At 55.0% G+C, this 15,806-nt stretch overlaps 3 protein-coding genes across 3 annotated transcripts; 2 read left to right on the top strand and 1 right to left on the bottom strand.

The window, feature by feature from the left end:
- Nucleotides 1–1,416: 1,416 nt before the first annotated feature.
- Nucleotides 1,417–5,882, bottom strand: PG986_014093 (uncharacterized protein; the record flags this gene model as incomplete). Its single annotated transcript, XM_066850315.1, has 4 exons — nt 1,417–4,112; nt 4,172–4,460; nt 4,535–5,161; nt 5,214–5,882. The coding sequence occupies 4 exons, from the start codon at nt 5,880–5,882 to the stop codon at nt 1,417–1,419; spliced, it is 4,281 nt and encodes a 1,426-aa protein (XP_066692553.1).
- A 1,004-nt stretch (nt 5,883–6,886) lies between these two features.
- PG986_014092 (uncharacterized protein) lies at nt 6,887–7,970 on the top strand (the record flags this gene model as incomplete). Its single annotated transcript, XM_066850314.1, has 2 exons — nt 6,887–7,095; nt 7,361–7,970. The coding sequence occupies 2 exons, from the start codon at nt 6,887–6,889 to the stop codon at nt 7,968–7,970; spliced, it is 819 nt and encodes a 272-aa protein (XP_066692552.1).
- Nucleotides 7,971–12,382: 4,412 nt separating this feature from the next.
- PG986_014091 (uncharacterized protein) lies at nt 12,383–13,603 on the top strand (the record flags this gene model as incomplete). The annotated part of the gene is made up of 1 exon (XM_066850313.1): nt 12,383–13,603. The coding sequence occupies one exon, from the start codon at nt 12,383–12,385 to the stop codon at nt 13,601–13,603; it is 1,221 nt and encodes a 406-aa protein (XP_066692551.1).
- Between the last annotated feature and the right edge of the window lie 2,203 nt (nt 13,604–15,806).

The following is a 15,806-nucleotide window of genomic DNA, read 5'->3' as shown; positions in this document are numbered from 1 at the left end:
CCTGGATTTCCGGGACGCTCCCTCCATTTGCGCCACGGATCGATCTTGAGACTGACAACTTCGTGGAACGTCAAGGGATTCTTCTTGGTCTTGGTGGATGGTGGTTTTGAGATGCTGGTGCGGGGAAGTCAGTCCAGTACCGACCAAAAAGACATGGCACGAGGGCGGTTGAACCGAACCATCCATCCACCCCGCAAATGGCATGGGGCACTTCAGTAGAATCGCGGGAGAAAAGGGGGATCGACGTCACTTTCATTGAGCCAGCTAAGCTAGGCAAGTGCACAATGTATATAGAACTAACGACACGACGATTTCGAAATGGACATGTCATTTTTTTTTCGGATTGGGGGAGCTTGTGCTGATTGACTGATTGATGGGTTGGTGGGATGTGTTCGCTGGATTGAGTAGATGTTCCTGGCAGTTCATACCCACCCTGTGTATTGGGAGAGAGAAGGGAGAAGGGAGGAGGGAAGATGGATGGTTGATATCGTACGCGGAGGACGAAAGAGAGCATGTACATGGGCGAGAGAAGACCTTCAGAGCAATCAATGGTAGACATGGCGTGGTATCGCTATCGCCGTTGCTTACCGGGGATCTAAAGCATGAGGGCAGCGACACTCGTAGCAAAGGGAGATGAAAGTGGGAGAACGCAACTCTTGTGATCTTTGCATATCATCACCAGGACTGAGTTGTCTATCTACCTCATCTATCTAATGGAACTGACTCCCCAACTGCATCCGTCAGTCAGGTAGAAAGAAAGATGCAACCGCAAAAATTCCAAAGCCCACTCTGGCAGATAGTGCTTGAGAATAGGCAGAGAGAGGGAAATTCCAAAGATCTCTCAACTCCATTTCCATTTCCATGTCCATTCCATTTGCGTGCCAGTGCCGTTCGGTTCTTTTTGTAATAGTGTACACTCAAGCATCGCTGTCTTTTTCTCTTTCCCCATCTGCCCTCTTCCGTTTCCTTTTCCGTCTCGAAACTCCGTCCGTTTCCGGTTCCCTCCTCGATATACATATACACACCCTCTCTGTCGCTCCGTCGTGTCTTCTCTATCTTCCCCTATTTCCTGTGTTGGTGGTACAGGTGAGACTCAAAAGAGAATAAGACCGAGAAAGAGGAGAGAAGGAAATCAACTCGTACACGAAAGACAAAGTAAGGAGGGCGTTCGTTGGTGGGCGGGTATCGACATTTCCAGGCGAGGGGAATCCTGAAGGCGAACAAAAAGTGAAAAGGGGGGGCCCTTCAAAAATAAGAAAGAGAAAACGCCCCATCGCCTTGGTCCCTTATACTCGTACACGCATTCGTTCGGTTCTTCTTTCTCGTCGTCATCAAGTCGAGGAGGGTCTGGTTCATGGATCATTCACCGCCGTGGAGTCATGAACTTTCCCTGCTTGTTTGCTTGATTGGTTGCCCTCATGTGCCTACCGACGGCGAAGTAGCAGAGACACTGTCAGTCCTACTGAGACCCTGCTTTCTACGTCGGTAGCTCATGCGATTCTTCTTGTTCTGCTTGCGGTTTCGGGGAGGCAACGGCAACGAGTTCGACTCCGTCGCGGGCGACTTGGGCCGCTTGTGTTCTTCGTTCTTCTGATCGACAATGCGAGGTATCATCGGTGCCGAGCCAGGCTTGTTGGTCATGGCCTGCAGCGGCGGCATTGTTGTTGCCATCGGTGCATTTGTGGTACCCGCTGCAGCAGCTGTGGGTGCACACGCATCACCGTGGTTATGCTTGCGTTTCTTGCGTGAGGGAGCATCTTCGGCATCGAGCGACTTGCGGTGCTTCTTGCTGGGCTTGGCTTTCTTGTGGGACGAGCCATCCTCTTCAACCTCCTCAAACTTGACCTTGACCGACGTGCGCGGTGGTGCCGAGTCGTCCAGAGATTTGCGGTGCTTCTTCTTGTACTCATTCTTGGCAGCAAGCTTCGAACCAGAGACGACAAACTCGGCATCGCTAAAATGGGTGGCTTTTGTCTCTCCACCATCACCATGGCTGTGCTGATCCTGCTGCTGCTGCTGCTGGTCTTGATGGCGAGACTTCCGCGCCGACTTATCCTTCTTGTGGTGCTTCGACTTGTGCTTTTCCTTGCGGGACGACGATTCCTCCACTGGCACTTCGCTGTGTCTGCTTTCGCTGTCTCGGCGTCGGCGCTTCTTGACAGAAGACTTCCAACTCGCTGCATCCGAAGCAGAAGGGCTCGAAAGGGTCGAGTCCCAGAGGTTGTCGCGTTCCTTCTGAGGTGTTTCGGGCCGCTCAGTAACACCGGGCTGCTTCTGTACCGCATCACTAGTACCCTTCTGCGACGAGAACGAGTTGTTCACTGACGGCTTGGAGTGTGCAGGTGTTGCTCGAGGGTATGCTGGTAGTGAAGGCGGTGACACGGGCGTGAATGATCTGAAAACGGGGGCTGTTGTTTGCGTGGCAGACTTGGGCGGCACGGGCGTGAAGGACCTGAAGATCGGGGCCGTCGCTGGTGTAGCAGACTTGGGCGGTTCGGATGCCAGTCTCTTTCTGTCAGAGCCGAAGCTGTTGTTGAGCTTACGATCCTCAATCGCTGGCGGACTTGGTGTCGCGGCTCTAAAAGTTGGAATGACGGGTGGGGGAATCGGCGTGTAGGATCTGAATCTCGGGGGCGCGGAAGACGACGGAGGCTCAGACTTCTGTCGCTGCATGCTGGGCGATGTTGATGTGGCCGAACTCCGGTTAATGCCCTTCCAGATTCCCTGGGCCTGACCGGTCGTGGTGAGGCTGTTCAGCCAGCGTGGCGATTCCTTCAGCACATAGTCCAATGCCGAAACCCTCGAGGCTTGAGATTGCTCCTTCCCATCCTCATTATCAGAAGCCTCCTCCCCTGCGATCTCTGCCAGCGGTTTGGGTAGTAAGATGGTCTCATCGCGCTCTTCCACATCACCTTCGGATTTTTCAGCAGTTTCAACGTTGACTTCTGCGAGTGGTTTGGGTTTTGGTGTGGTCTCATCATCATCCTCCCCTCTCACCTCGTCAGAGAACGTGACCTTCTTGATCGTAGCCTTCCTGCCCTCCGACAACCCTGAGTTATTAAGCACAAGCTTGGAGATGGGCTTCGGCGTGTCTTCATCATCATCATCTGACTGGGCGGGGGAGTCATCGTATCTGCTCGCCGACGCCGATCGGTTGGGCGCTACCTTGTATCGAGCGGTGGGCGTTTTGGATGATGGACTGGAGGACATGAGCATTCCAAGCTGCTGGTTAGAAGGAGGACATTCCGCTTCCAGCTGCCTTCTGATCATGACAGAAGACGCTTCAGAGTCGGCAGAGCGAAGGTCCGACTCGTCCGAGACCTTAGCATCTTGCGCAGTCTGCCTTCGACTTGTGGGAGTCGCACTGTTCGGAGTCGCAAGTTTCAGGCTGCATGGCGGAAGCTGAACTTGTTCCGCGTCATCTTCTTCGTCGCCATCTTCGCTCTCCTCCAAGTCGTTTGGATTGACTTGGGGCTCGGCGTTCTTCTCCTCTTCGTCGTCGTCAGCTTCGCTCTCTTCCAGGTTGCTTAGTTGGCTTCGAGGCTCGGCGTTCTTCTCTTCTTCGGCTATTTGCGCATTCGAGGGAGGCTCGCAGCCAAAGACGTATTTTCCGCGGTGGCGACCGTTGAGAATGAGGCCTTCCCACGGTCCGTCCCCAACATAAGTATAGCCACGGTCTCCCAAGCTGACAAAGGACGTCTTGTACTTCCATGAGTACTCCTTGTAAGCTTTCGGGAGTCCGTCTGCCTCGTCCAGCACTTCGCCACGCCAGAACTTCTCCTCTTCGCTGCCAACTGACGCCTCGTCGTCTTCGTCCGATTGCTCCGCATCTGAGAACCGGTCTCGGAAATGTTTCGGGTAGTTCAGCCCAAATGTCTTGCCTGTGGGATTCGAGTTGGCCTGTTCTCGCTGCTTGGGGTACAGCGTGTTGATGGGCGTGAACGCTGTGGTCGGCGTAGCCTGCCTGCGTTTTACCTCGGGTCGGGGAGTTTCTTCTGCAGTTACATACGACGACGATGATTGTGAAAGGCCTTTGATGATATCGTCACCCAAGTGATCATCAGATAAATCGGTGTCTTCAAAGAAAGAATCGGGGATTTCTTCAATCAGTGCTGCCGGTAATGGTTAGTAAGAAAAGACGATAGCAATGGCTGGCTGGTTGAAAACTTACACCTTGGTTCGATTTTGCGATTCGTCATCTTCTTGAGTTGGTCAATAGCGTCACGGCTTGAAACACGCTTGTTGCGAGCCTCAGCTTCTGCCCTCTCCTTCTTTGCCGCCTCTTCTGCCGCGGCCTCTTCCTCAAGTCGCTTCTTCGTGGCTCTGCTATGCTCTCCTAGCCGCTCGATTAGGTCTGTGGATTTGCGGGTTGAGGGTCTCGTGCATGGTGACGGCCCAGGGAAAGCAGCCCCCGAGCTTGAAGGGGGGTTGTAGCCTCTCGCTGGGAGCTGCTTCCCTTCCTACGGGTTACAGAATGCGTCCCTCGCGTGTTCTTCACCGTGTAAGAGTCTGGCGTTTTTGCAATGATGCGCACGTCTTCATCTGATTCCTCCGACACAGAATCTTGGCTATCCTTAATAGTAATGACCTTGGCCTTGGGAGTTGGCAGTGGCTTGCGAGATGATGCAGTCTGCTCTTTGGTACCCTTCTGTGGCAGCGGCGAGGATGGGACCACATCGTCCTGCAAAGCTCGGATCCGAGCGCGGAGATCAGTATCTTGCTGTGGTGTAATGAATTCACTATCATCGGTGTCGGAAGGAACATCGTAGACATCTTTCTGCTGGTTCCGAGACCTGGAAGAGGAAGAGGCTGATGCTCGGGAGGGAGCAGGCTGGGATTTAGCCGTCTTCGATTCGGTCTTCGCCGACGATGCAGGTGCTGTAACTGATGGGGCAGTTTTCAAACTTAATGAAGGTCGACGTTGCTTCTGAGTGGAAGGAGTACGTTTGGGCGACTTGGACGAGCTCGAAGGCAGAGACGCTTCCGGCTCCTTGGGTGCCTGTGGTTGCACAGGGTGCTCGTGACCAGAGGTGATCTTCGTGGCCACTGGAACAGGAGTCCGATTCGATGGCAGTAACGATGACGCTTGCTTCTTGACCGGGGGGTCAGTAGTCCGGTTGCTTGGAAATGAAGAGGAAACCTTCCGGCTTACGGATCCATCCTGTTATACGTTATTAGCCAAGTTCTGGTGTTTTGAGCAAGATACAACTTACATTAGTTGGTGCTCGTGACCCTTTGCTTCCGGCTTCCGGCGTAGGAGCCGGCTTCTGAGAGCCGTCAGGAGTCTGGCCCATGAATATGCAATCCGTGTCTTCGGTACTGGAGCGGCTCGAGTCGCTCGAGTCGCTTGAGATCTCGATTTGAGGGGTCGCTTTTGAGGTTACTTCTTTTGATCTTGGGCTTGATCGCGGCGCGGACCCAGGGGCTGTAACCTGGTGGTCTGGATTTGACGGAGTGCCCTTGGCAGATTTGGGAGGATTTGGCGTGGCAGGCCCCTTCTGGCTCTGAGGAGACTTGGTCTTGTTCTTGGTGGATGGGGTCTTGGGCGTCTCCTGAGACAGGGTAGATGACGGCTCCGTCAGGAAAATGTGCAGGGGCTCGCCGTCCTGCAGCGTCTCGAGGGACTCGTCCAATCCGAACTTGTAGTACTCCTTGTCCATGATGATGTCCACCTTGACCAGTCGACCTTGTTCGGGGTGCTCCTGACAGAACCTCTGTAGGGCCTTGAGCCCAGCATCGGCGAAAGTGTCGTTTTCCATCATGTTCATCCGGTAGCGACCAAGCGTTTCTGCGTGTTCTGGCTCATTCCGCTTGCTGTGGTCGTGCATGAAGACACGCACAGCGCGAGGCGCCACCTTCATTTCTTCTTTGTCGCGAGGCATGGCGAAGAAGATCGATGCGAAGAAAGACAGGTTCAAGCAGTTGTCAAGTGTGTGATGCGATGCGAATCTTGTATGCGCAAAGAAGTCGCGAAGCCTTGGCGACGAGATCTGGCGATCGCAACGATCAAGTCGGGCCGTGAAACGGGTATTGGCTGAAATATGAAGATTTGAAAGGTTTAGAACGAATCTCCTCCAATATGAGAGACACCAAAGATATGTCACAATTAACAGGCGCGCATCGCAAAGTTGCGAAGTGCTAGATGCGCCAGAGTTGGGTATGTTTCGAAGGAAGTTGCCAGATGGGCTGGTCGTCGGCAACGTTGACCCGAACCGACCACCAAGATGACCAAATCAAAAAGAGGACGGTCAAGAAGAAGGTCGCTGTCACAAATCCGAGGCTTCACGTCCACCTCACTCCCCTAACTCCTGCAGCGATTGTGTCTGGCGTCTTTGAATCGAAGTCATCTAGAGGTGGCAGACGAGTTAAGTGGGGGGGATTGTTGCTTGCTCTCTCTTGCCAAAGCTCGGGGTCAGTCAGAATGCAGCTGGTATGCAACAGGCCGGTTCGATGCACGTCACAAATACGACTTGGTGAGTAACGAGAAACGGACGAGAGGGATCGAAGCACAAGGCAATTGTTCGTCGTTTAATTGAAACAGCCAAGTCAATTGAGAGAGAGAAAGTGGGTGGTGAAGATTCGCTGGTGTTGAAGAAACGGACGCCTCCCCCGCGCGTTCCCGACGTGAATCTTCAACACCACCCAACCTAGCGCGTTTTTGCTTCTGGCAATTAACTTTAATTGATTTCCCAGCCACCGCAACTTCCCGCTCAACCGCCATGGAACTTGCCTATCTCGAGCAAGTACAGCCTTATCGATGGTGGTTGCTTGAAGCCCTGCTGGGAGAACATTGAATGATATCTATCACATATCATATATGAGTGACCAGTTCGCTAGAGCTGACAGAACAGATTGACCTAGATCAGAGCAATGCATGTTTGTCACCATGGAAACTGCGCAATTGCGAAATACCTATCTGCCAAACTCCCCCAAACTCAACTGGTGGTTTTGTGTTCGCTTCCCGTCCCAGCAACGGGCCAAACGCATGGGTCAATTGGCTGGTGGTCAGGATGACACTCGTCAACCACCTACCCACATACTCCGTATACAGAGTATATACCTGGCTGGGCTTCTTGCTTTCGAGTTGAATAGTGTGTAAACATACAACATGCCTCTTGCGACCTTGCGACTGAGCAGTAGAATAGACGAGAACTTACATGCGCCTAGTATGCCCTTGAGCGTTCTGCGACATAGTGAAGACTGGAAGCTTCGTCGCTTTTGATGTATTCTCGGAGACCCCAATGACGCAGTGGGCCGGAGCAGCCAACGTTGGCCAACGGTCAAGTTGCGTCTGGTGTCAATCTGACAACAGGTCGTCCCCGTTCACTTTGCTTCTGTCGCAAATGAAGTGCCGATGAAGTATCGAGTCCTGGGTTCATCACCGAAAGCGACATCCTCTTCAGCACAACCCACATGCACCGCTCGCCACTCAATCTGGCAGCGACATCAAAGCTGTAGATCCTTACTTTCAGGTACCCGGCACATCTTCACATGTTACCTTGACCGGTTCGAATGACGCATCGTATGCGCAATGCGAAGAGAGGAAGAGGAACATTTTTGCAAGTGGCCCTTCTCCCTCATCCAGCTGCTGTGCTGTCCAAGTTCTAGAAGCAGCCACCAATGACCTCAGAGCCGCCGGAACTGGCAATGTCCCTCCGCGTGCGTGGCGGTCGACCGACTGCGGTGAGTCACACCCACTGGGTCTCGCCTACCGAGCCCTCCTCCACCTGCCCGCCATACTCCACGCAGCTCCGAAGGCCTCCCGAGGCCAGAAAAAGAGGCCACTCCTTCGTCGAGGCTTGGTGCTTGGAGCTTGGGGAGCGGTGGCGAGCGAGCGGGAGATCCCCGGAGAGGGGAGCGGGATCCGCAGTTTGCGAAAAAGCGAAAACGAAAACTGGGAAAGCTTGTTCGCCCTATGGGATGGGTGGCCCAGGTGGCCCTTCAGAGGAAGCCTGGCGCCCGCCGCGTGACCCAAGCCGGAAGTTGGCGCGCGGAAGCAGAGAGAGGGGGGCCAAGGGCTATCTTCGGGAGAGGGGCGCACAGGGCTCTCTCAGAGGTAGCCAGCCAGGGCCTGGCAGAAGAAGAGGCTGAATTCGCCTCCCCGAGGAGGGGAAAGCCCTATGAGGCCTCTCATGATGGAGTCATGGAGCATGGCGCACGCGGGGGGGGGGCGGCTCATGCGAACGAGCCAGCAAGCCGACAAGGCACACTGGGCTGAGTGTGCCCTGGAGTGAAGGGTGCACCTATTTTCGGATGGAAAATAGGTGGATTCGGCGATGCTTGATTTTTCGTCGAACCTCGCCGCCTGGAGAAAGGCATGAATCAGGGTAGGTAGGGTAGGATAGCGTGAGTGCAACTGAGGAGCATTGACGGCGCTGGACTGAGGAAGGTGGTGTGTGCCTTGGTCTCGACCCCGTCGACCCCCTCCCCCCGTACAATTTACGTAGGGCAACACACACAAGCACACGGGTGACGGCACCGGACACCGTACTCGCGAAGCGAACGGTGGGCGAGACGGGGGGACGGGGGACCATGGCCATGTGCGTTGCCTCTTTTGCGACCCTTTTTTGCCACGGACGATACGATGTCAAGCAGTCAAGATTTCGCTCATGCCTGTTCTTTTGCTGCCTGAAGTCACATTGGGACCGGGTCCGTCCTTGGATCATGCAACGCCCAAATCGAGACACAGCCTCCGCACTCCATGTGGCACAGATGCTTGGAAGACGGAGTTCGACCAGGCCATGTCCCTTCAATTTTCGCCCCATAAGTTTCCAAATGCTGTCTGTCCCTGACTAGCCCTGAGCGCCTCCACTGAGAGAGAGGACTGCTGCGCACGCAAGCCACGGATCATCCGAATTCCATTTCCCCTTTCCCTGTCCAGTAATAAGGTTCCCTGACTCCTGCGTCCCCTTCTTCAGCAGAGATGTCGGAAAATACATGCTTCACGTGACTGGGAATGCGATACGATGACAAGGCAGGCTTGCCCAGAGGCCGTTGAAGAAAGCTTACTGTGTACGTAATGCGGCGGGTTCGGTGCCCTGGGCCCTGGCACTACCCACCGCGGGAAGGGCATCCGAGAAAATGAAAGGATACAAACCCAATGTCGTGGGGTTCTGGCGCGCCTACGTAGTACGGCCCTCTGCATCTGGCCACCACTGCGGCACCTTTTTCTTCTTAATGAATATGCGACCGGCGGGAACTATTCGGGGATCCGACACTATGTACCTGACAGGTCGGTCAGCAAGTGGTGCCGTCGTAGCGCAGGCGACTGATAATATGGATGAAGCAGTCGCTGGTTTGCTCCTTTTGCCCTCTTTGGGGGGTTTCAGAAGGGGGGCCAGTCACACGGCAGCTCGGTCTAGCTGGCGTTGGCCTCGGCGACAAAATCACTCATATCGTAGGGGAAATAATGGTAATATGTCGTCGCAGCTAATTGTGACAATTTCCATCCAGGGGCGGCTGTTTTCTCATCCAGATTCAACGGGAGCCAGCCATCAGGCCTCTTTCGGGCCCCTTCAGACCCCTTCAGATGCCGTCCCATGCAATGCTTAGCCAAGCTGCCAAGGTCGTGGGTGGGTAACGTTGCGTCGCCCTGTGCAGGGTCGGGCTTGCCAGCCGCTCACGAGCCAAAGAAAGCCACGGCCGGCGGTTGAGATCGTGCAGCTTAGGCGAGCTAGCAGGCATGCCGGGGTCTCCTGTTTGTTTGTTTTTTGGTTCCTTCTCTCTCTTTCTGTCTCCTGTGATCTTCCTCAGACTTCCAGACGAACATTGGCCAAAATGGCATTGATCAACAGGAGTTTCCACCTGCAATCACGAATGCCACATGCGAGATCTGAGAAGTTTGCTAGTTTGTCAAGACCTTGCATGGGTTTTCTGGTTTTCTGTGGTCTCTCTCTCGTTTTTTGGCGAATACGTACATACGTAAGCCCGTTTCCATCCCCTCGGCCGCGCGAGCAATGATTGGCTCTGGGACAACGACGTGCGTGAAACATTATCCCAAAGGCCGCCGCCATCGGATATCAATCACGTACATTAGACTACTGTACCCTAGAGTCCTGCTTCACCTGACTACCACGTCCCAACGTCGGTCGCTCTGTTAGGCAGTGACGATAGCTTGCTGCGTAATTGCCCCTCCGGTGGCCCTCGTTAGTGTTGAAGCCGGAGTCCATGCTGCGAGACCTGATATGCAAGACCTGAATCGCGACGTGTGAGACAGCCTCAGACAGCATCGTAGACAGCGACGACAGCTGTCTAGATCTAGACATTTGCATGCACACGCGTGACCGGATACGAGGAGGCCAGGCCAATCACCAAGCCAAGCATCGATTTGGAATGGGAGGCCACCCGGGTTCAGTCTGGTAGTGCCTCTAGTACTGCTCCAGTAGTACCTGCCAGCGGACGCCAGGCCGTTTAGCGAGTTACCCTCCGGGCCCAGTAGTAGAAAAACTAAGAGGAAAATCATCCGAACCTCAGATGCGACGAAAAGAGCTTGTTGCTTGATGGGCAAAGATGGGTGGCCCTGGTTCCCCAGGGCCGGTAACTGAATGAGTAAGGTGAGTAAAGGTGTGCAGCGTGTGCTTGCATTAACCTCTCCCCCCTGAACGTTTACCTTGGCTGTGCGGTGGTTGATCGTCGAAACGCATGAATTGGCAGCGGGTACGTCGGCAATCTTCAAGGGTTAATTTCGCCGAACCACCGCTGCAGCGCACTCAAACTTCATTTCTATTTTTCTTTTGCGCTTCCTATTTTCAGATGAATGGTGATCAACCAGAAACGTCGCGCTTGCCGCCCTTCCGTAGTAGTAGTAGTACACACTTGGCCTTGACAATTGAATTGTAGGCGACGATCGCTCGGACAATAGCAGGTAATCCCTACGCCTTACTACTTCAGACCAGAGGTGCAGTGCGTGCAGTGTGTGGTGGTAATGAAGACTTTTTGGGAACAAGGAAGTGTGCACATGAAACGGCGGCTCTGCTCGTCTGTCCTCGTCCTCTGGCAAATGGGAGGCTCTGCTGAGGCGCTTTCTGAAGGCCGCCCAAAAGCAGGGACAGGGGGCGGCTGGGATTTAGCAGCAGCAGCAGCAGAGGGGCAGGACCAGAATGGCCCGCGGGCTGCAGCTAAGCTTGAAGATTGGCTACCGATCAACGCAGCAGCAGGCAGGGGAGAGTCGGGAGACGCAGGAACAGCGCCACTGCCAGCCTACCAGCGCGCCAGCTTGGAGCCATGATGGTGCTTAGGTGCTTAGGTGCTTAGCCATGCTCCCTCCCAGCGTCTTCCCGGTACCTGAACCCCACTAAACTAGCCCTCGTCCCGCCGGCCCCGCATGCCCTTTTGGGCGGCTCTTAGGGAGGCAGGCGAGGCAGGGGGCCAATTCAACCTCTAGCTTCGTTCCATATCCTCAGGGTCCCGAGCAGACCGAGGCCGCTGATTGGCGGGCGGGTGTCGTTCTCCAGACTCCATCCCCCCCTTTTGCACTTGAGACCTTCAGCTCACTCACACAAGTAGTAGTAGGCATTTCGTCCCATTGCCTGTCCGCCACTCGCTGGGCTGGTGCCGGGCTGGTGTACGACTGCGCAGGTGGATTGCCTTGTCTTTACCGCGTACCCAACTCGCCTCCCTCCATGCTCATGCGGCCACCGAGTGCCATTCGTAGCGTGCTGCCCATGCTCTCCGGAAACGAGAGGCAATCTGGACGACACTTGCAGGGGGTGTGCCAGATAGAATTGTTAGGCATGGGACTGGGGACAATGGACACCCCTAGACACCCCTAGACACTCCCCACCAGGCCTGGTAACCAATGATGGCGTGCCGATCCAAAAGCACAATGGCCTGCCCGGACGTGATATGCGCGGGTGGGGCTCTCTTTTCTTTGTTCTGCCATTGTCCCATTGTCCCAAGTGGGTAAACACGAATGGCTGAGCCTGTCTGTCTCTACCCGTACCGCCGTACCTCGCCTGTACCGCTTGTAGGCTGTAGGCGGCCTGTTGCATTCACTCCATAGTAGAACAATCGGCCAAAAGCAGACACGGGGTCTGGCATCTCATGGATATTTAGGAACCTCGATTCCGGCCCTCTTGTCCAGACTTTTTGTTTCGATCCATCTTCACTATCCTTTTCACTTCTTCTTTCCACAAGCCAAACATTCCTTCCATCCAGACGCATCAACGCAAAGTCGTTCCAGCCTGGGGCTTGCATTACTTCATTCATTCCTTCTGCCATTCAGTGAACATCTTACACGAAAAGCCTCAAACCGCCCGTTTCAGCAACACCATAGCCCGGCGCTCCATTCAGTCCTTCAGACAGAACTCGCGGTAACCTGCTATTCGGCCACCGAACAAACAGCAACAACACATACCAAAACAACCAACCACACACCTCCAAAATGGGTCGATTCACCAGCTACGCCGCCACTCTGGCCGCGACCCTGGCCGCCACCGCCAGCGGTCACATGATCATGAAGTCGCCCGCCCCCATCGGCAACCCGGACAACTCGCCTCTCAGCGCCGACGGCTCCAACTTCCCCTGCAAGGTCACCGGCGACCCCGCCACCTTCTACGCCAAGGGCGAGACCACCAAGGTCAAGGCCGGCGAGAAGCAGACGCTGTCCTTCACCGGCAGCGCCGTCCACGGCGGCGGCTCCTGCCAGCTCGCCATCACCACCGACAAGGCCCCCACCGCCTCCACCCAGTGGTCCGTCATCCAGAGCATCGAGGGCGGCTGCCCCTCCAAGGACGGCAGCGGCCCCAGCGAGTACGAGTTCGAGATCCCCGACAGCGTCCCCAGCGGCGACTACGTCTTCGCCTGGACCTGGATCTCCAAGATGTCCGGCGCCCCCGAGTACTACATGAACTGCGCCAAGCTCCAGGTCGAGGGCGGCGGCAACAAGCGCTCCGTTGGCGCCCGCGCCGAGGAGATGCCCAACCTCTTCGTCGCCAACCTGGCCAGCGTCAACACCTGCAAGTCCCGCGACGGCGGCTCCAGCGTCGATGTCCTCTTCCCCAACCCCGGCCCCAACGTGGTCAAGCCCGGTTCCAGCAACACCTTCTCCAAGGCCATCGGCGACCAGTGCTTCCCCAAGGGCGGCACCGCTCAGGGTGTTCTGGCTGGCGCTGGTGGCTCGTCCGGCGGCGGTGACTCTGCTCCTGCCCCGGCCCCTAGCGCCCCTGCCGTCACCTCTTCCGCCGCTGCCTCCAAGCCTACTGCTCCCGGCGGTGTCTTCGTGACCATGCCTCAGAACGGTGGTGGCGCCGCTGCTCCCACCTCGGCCCCTGCTGCCTCCAAGCCCAGCACCACTGCTGCCGCGCCCGCCGCTCCCAGCGCTCCCGCCTCTGCTCCCGCTGCCCCTGCTGCCCCCAAGCCTTCTGCTCCCAGCACTCCTGGTGCCGGTGCCGGCTCCGGCAGCTCCCAGGGCGCTCAGAGCGGCAAGTGCACCGAGGAGGGCCAGTTCAACTGTGTCGGCCAGCAGTTCCAGCAGTGCGCCTCCGGCTCCTGGACCCCTCTCCAGGCCATGGCCGCTGGCACCAAGTGCGCCCAGGGCTTCTCCGCCTCTCTCTGGGTTCCCTCTCGCCGCCTCCGCCGCGGAACCCGCGGCGCTGCTCTGTAAATTATCCAACGAGACAGACAGACCCGATGACTTCAAAGTCACTTTCTTCTCAGATCCTGTAAATATATCGAATATGCCTTCAGCAAATACCGAAAAACTTCGAGCAGGACTCAACACAAAATTCTATCAACCTTCTTCTTCTTCTTCTTTCATCCTTCACTCGCTTTTAAGGATACCCGACCCGACTCTTTTTTCGACTTGTACATAGCTTGAAAAACAACGAGGGCAACTTTTTCTCTTTTTTTCTTCTTCACATTCTTCACGTTTTTCGGTATTTTGGCGTTTTCTTCACGAAGGGGCATACATACAGGGCACGGGACAGGGGGGTTGGATTCTTCATGACGACTGCATCTTTCACGACAAGGGACGAGAAAAGGGAAATACCCAATTCAGAGATTTGCGAATAGATCCAGCTAGTGGATGGCACAATACACACCAGCTGTTGAAAACATTACTACTTCTACCACTATGATGATTTGTGACTTGGAACTGTGACCTTGATTCATTTGCGATGACTATGACTTGACGTGACTTTGTTCATGATGTTCACTCAAGGTTAGGTTAGTGGTCAGCAACCAGCATCCTGGGAAAGCATTGATGCAGAACAACATCCCTGGTCCCGCCACGCATTTCATTCCCGGCTCGAACCTTATCGCCGAACAGTGTAACACACATAAGACAAGGACGATGCGGTAGAATGTTTTCAGTTTCGTCCACGAGGTCGTCCACCAGACGAACCTCTTTTTCGGATCACGCATTTTTCTGTACCGTTTAGCCAAGCCTGATTACACAAGGATGCAGTGCGCATCGCTCGCTTATCTGGGCCGATGTCCATTGCACCATGGGTGGAAGCAAACATGGTGAGAGCATGGGTTTACATACGTATGGACTGCCGTGTACCAAAATGAGCGAATTGATAAGAATGAAGCAAGCCACATGCGATATGCTCCATGTAGATTAGGTGAACTAGTATAGGAGAGCGCGATTTCCTCCTGTGCAAGTTTCCAGGTATGTGAGTAGGTAGGCCTCCAGGAAGAAACCTGGCAGGCTGGCGGCAGGGAACGAAGTTGCCCGGCCAGCCAGCCGGTGAGTTGGTTTGTCACGTCGCACAACATGCATGATTGAGATCGGCCATCCCACAGCAGCAAGCAAGCAATTTCACGATCCTCGGACAGCATGACATAGCTGTACAAGCCACTTGGGCACCTTTCCAAAATGTCTTATTTTTTTTTTCCGACTGTGCTGCCAGGAGGAGGCTTTTGTGTTAGGAAGCCACCGACCGAGGCAATTGATCTCGAAAGATCTGCGACTGAGCTGAGATTCGTGGGTGCTTGCCTTCGGGTGCTCGATGAGACGAGCGAATCGGCACCGCCCTATTGGCTCTGGAGGTGGCCGCTCAGAAAGAGACTGCACAAGTGGCAATCAGTGGCAATCAATGCGCGCAACATACTCGTGTAATCAAAGCAGCCGTCCACAGCGGGCGTGGGCGAGAAGAACGAATCGCCGCGAAACGACGCGATTGGGAGCGAACATCTATCTTTTACTCTTCCCGCAAGCAGGAGTCCTACAGGTGTAGGTGTGAAGCAGAAGTGACATCCTCGCTCTTGCCCAACGCAATCATTCGGCTTGCTGAGTGTTGCGTCTTTCGAGTACAAAGAGTTCTGCGCCAGCAGCAAACAATTCGCGTTGGTAGTTTGACCTACCTACATCAGCCGAGGCCCCGGTGATGGACTTGGGCCGCGTGAGATTGAGGAGAAAGCATGGAATCTTCTCCTTTCCACGGGAGATACATTTTATGAAGGACTTCTATATTCCCAGTTTCCCCAACCTCGTATAGTAAACTCTTTGCACGCTGCTTCGTGATGAAGCCGAAGTCAAACAACAATACCTGGAGAGAATGCATGATATCCAATCTACCCCTTGAATAACAGCACAGTCCTCAGTGCACAGCGCTCATCCAGACACTTCTGGTGGTAGATGCCACACGGGGGATGCATTCGTCATCTCGAGGCATGCCCGCGTTCGTCCCGAGTCCCCGAGAGGACGAGGTAACCACTCACAGCGGGCTCCCCTCCAGCGCACTTGTGCGAGTTTGGTGCTGCTGAGCGCTGCTCAAGAAAGCACAGGGTTTTTTTGGGGGGGCTATCCGACATGTGGACATGAGAGTACTGATTGATGTCGGAGACAAGGGAAGGGCATCGTC

The sequence above is a fragment of the Apiospora aurea genome, assembly GCF_038362705.1.
Source record: "Apiospora aurea strain CBS 24483 chromosome Unknown utg000010l_segment0_segment0, whole genome shotgun sequence".
NCBI lineage: Eukaryota > Fungi > Ascomycota > Sordariomycetes > Amphisphaeriales > Apiosporaceae > Apiospora > Apiospora aurea.
Note: the sequence above shows the minus strand (reverse complement) of the source record. Positions and strands in the feature narration are given on the sequence as shown.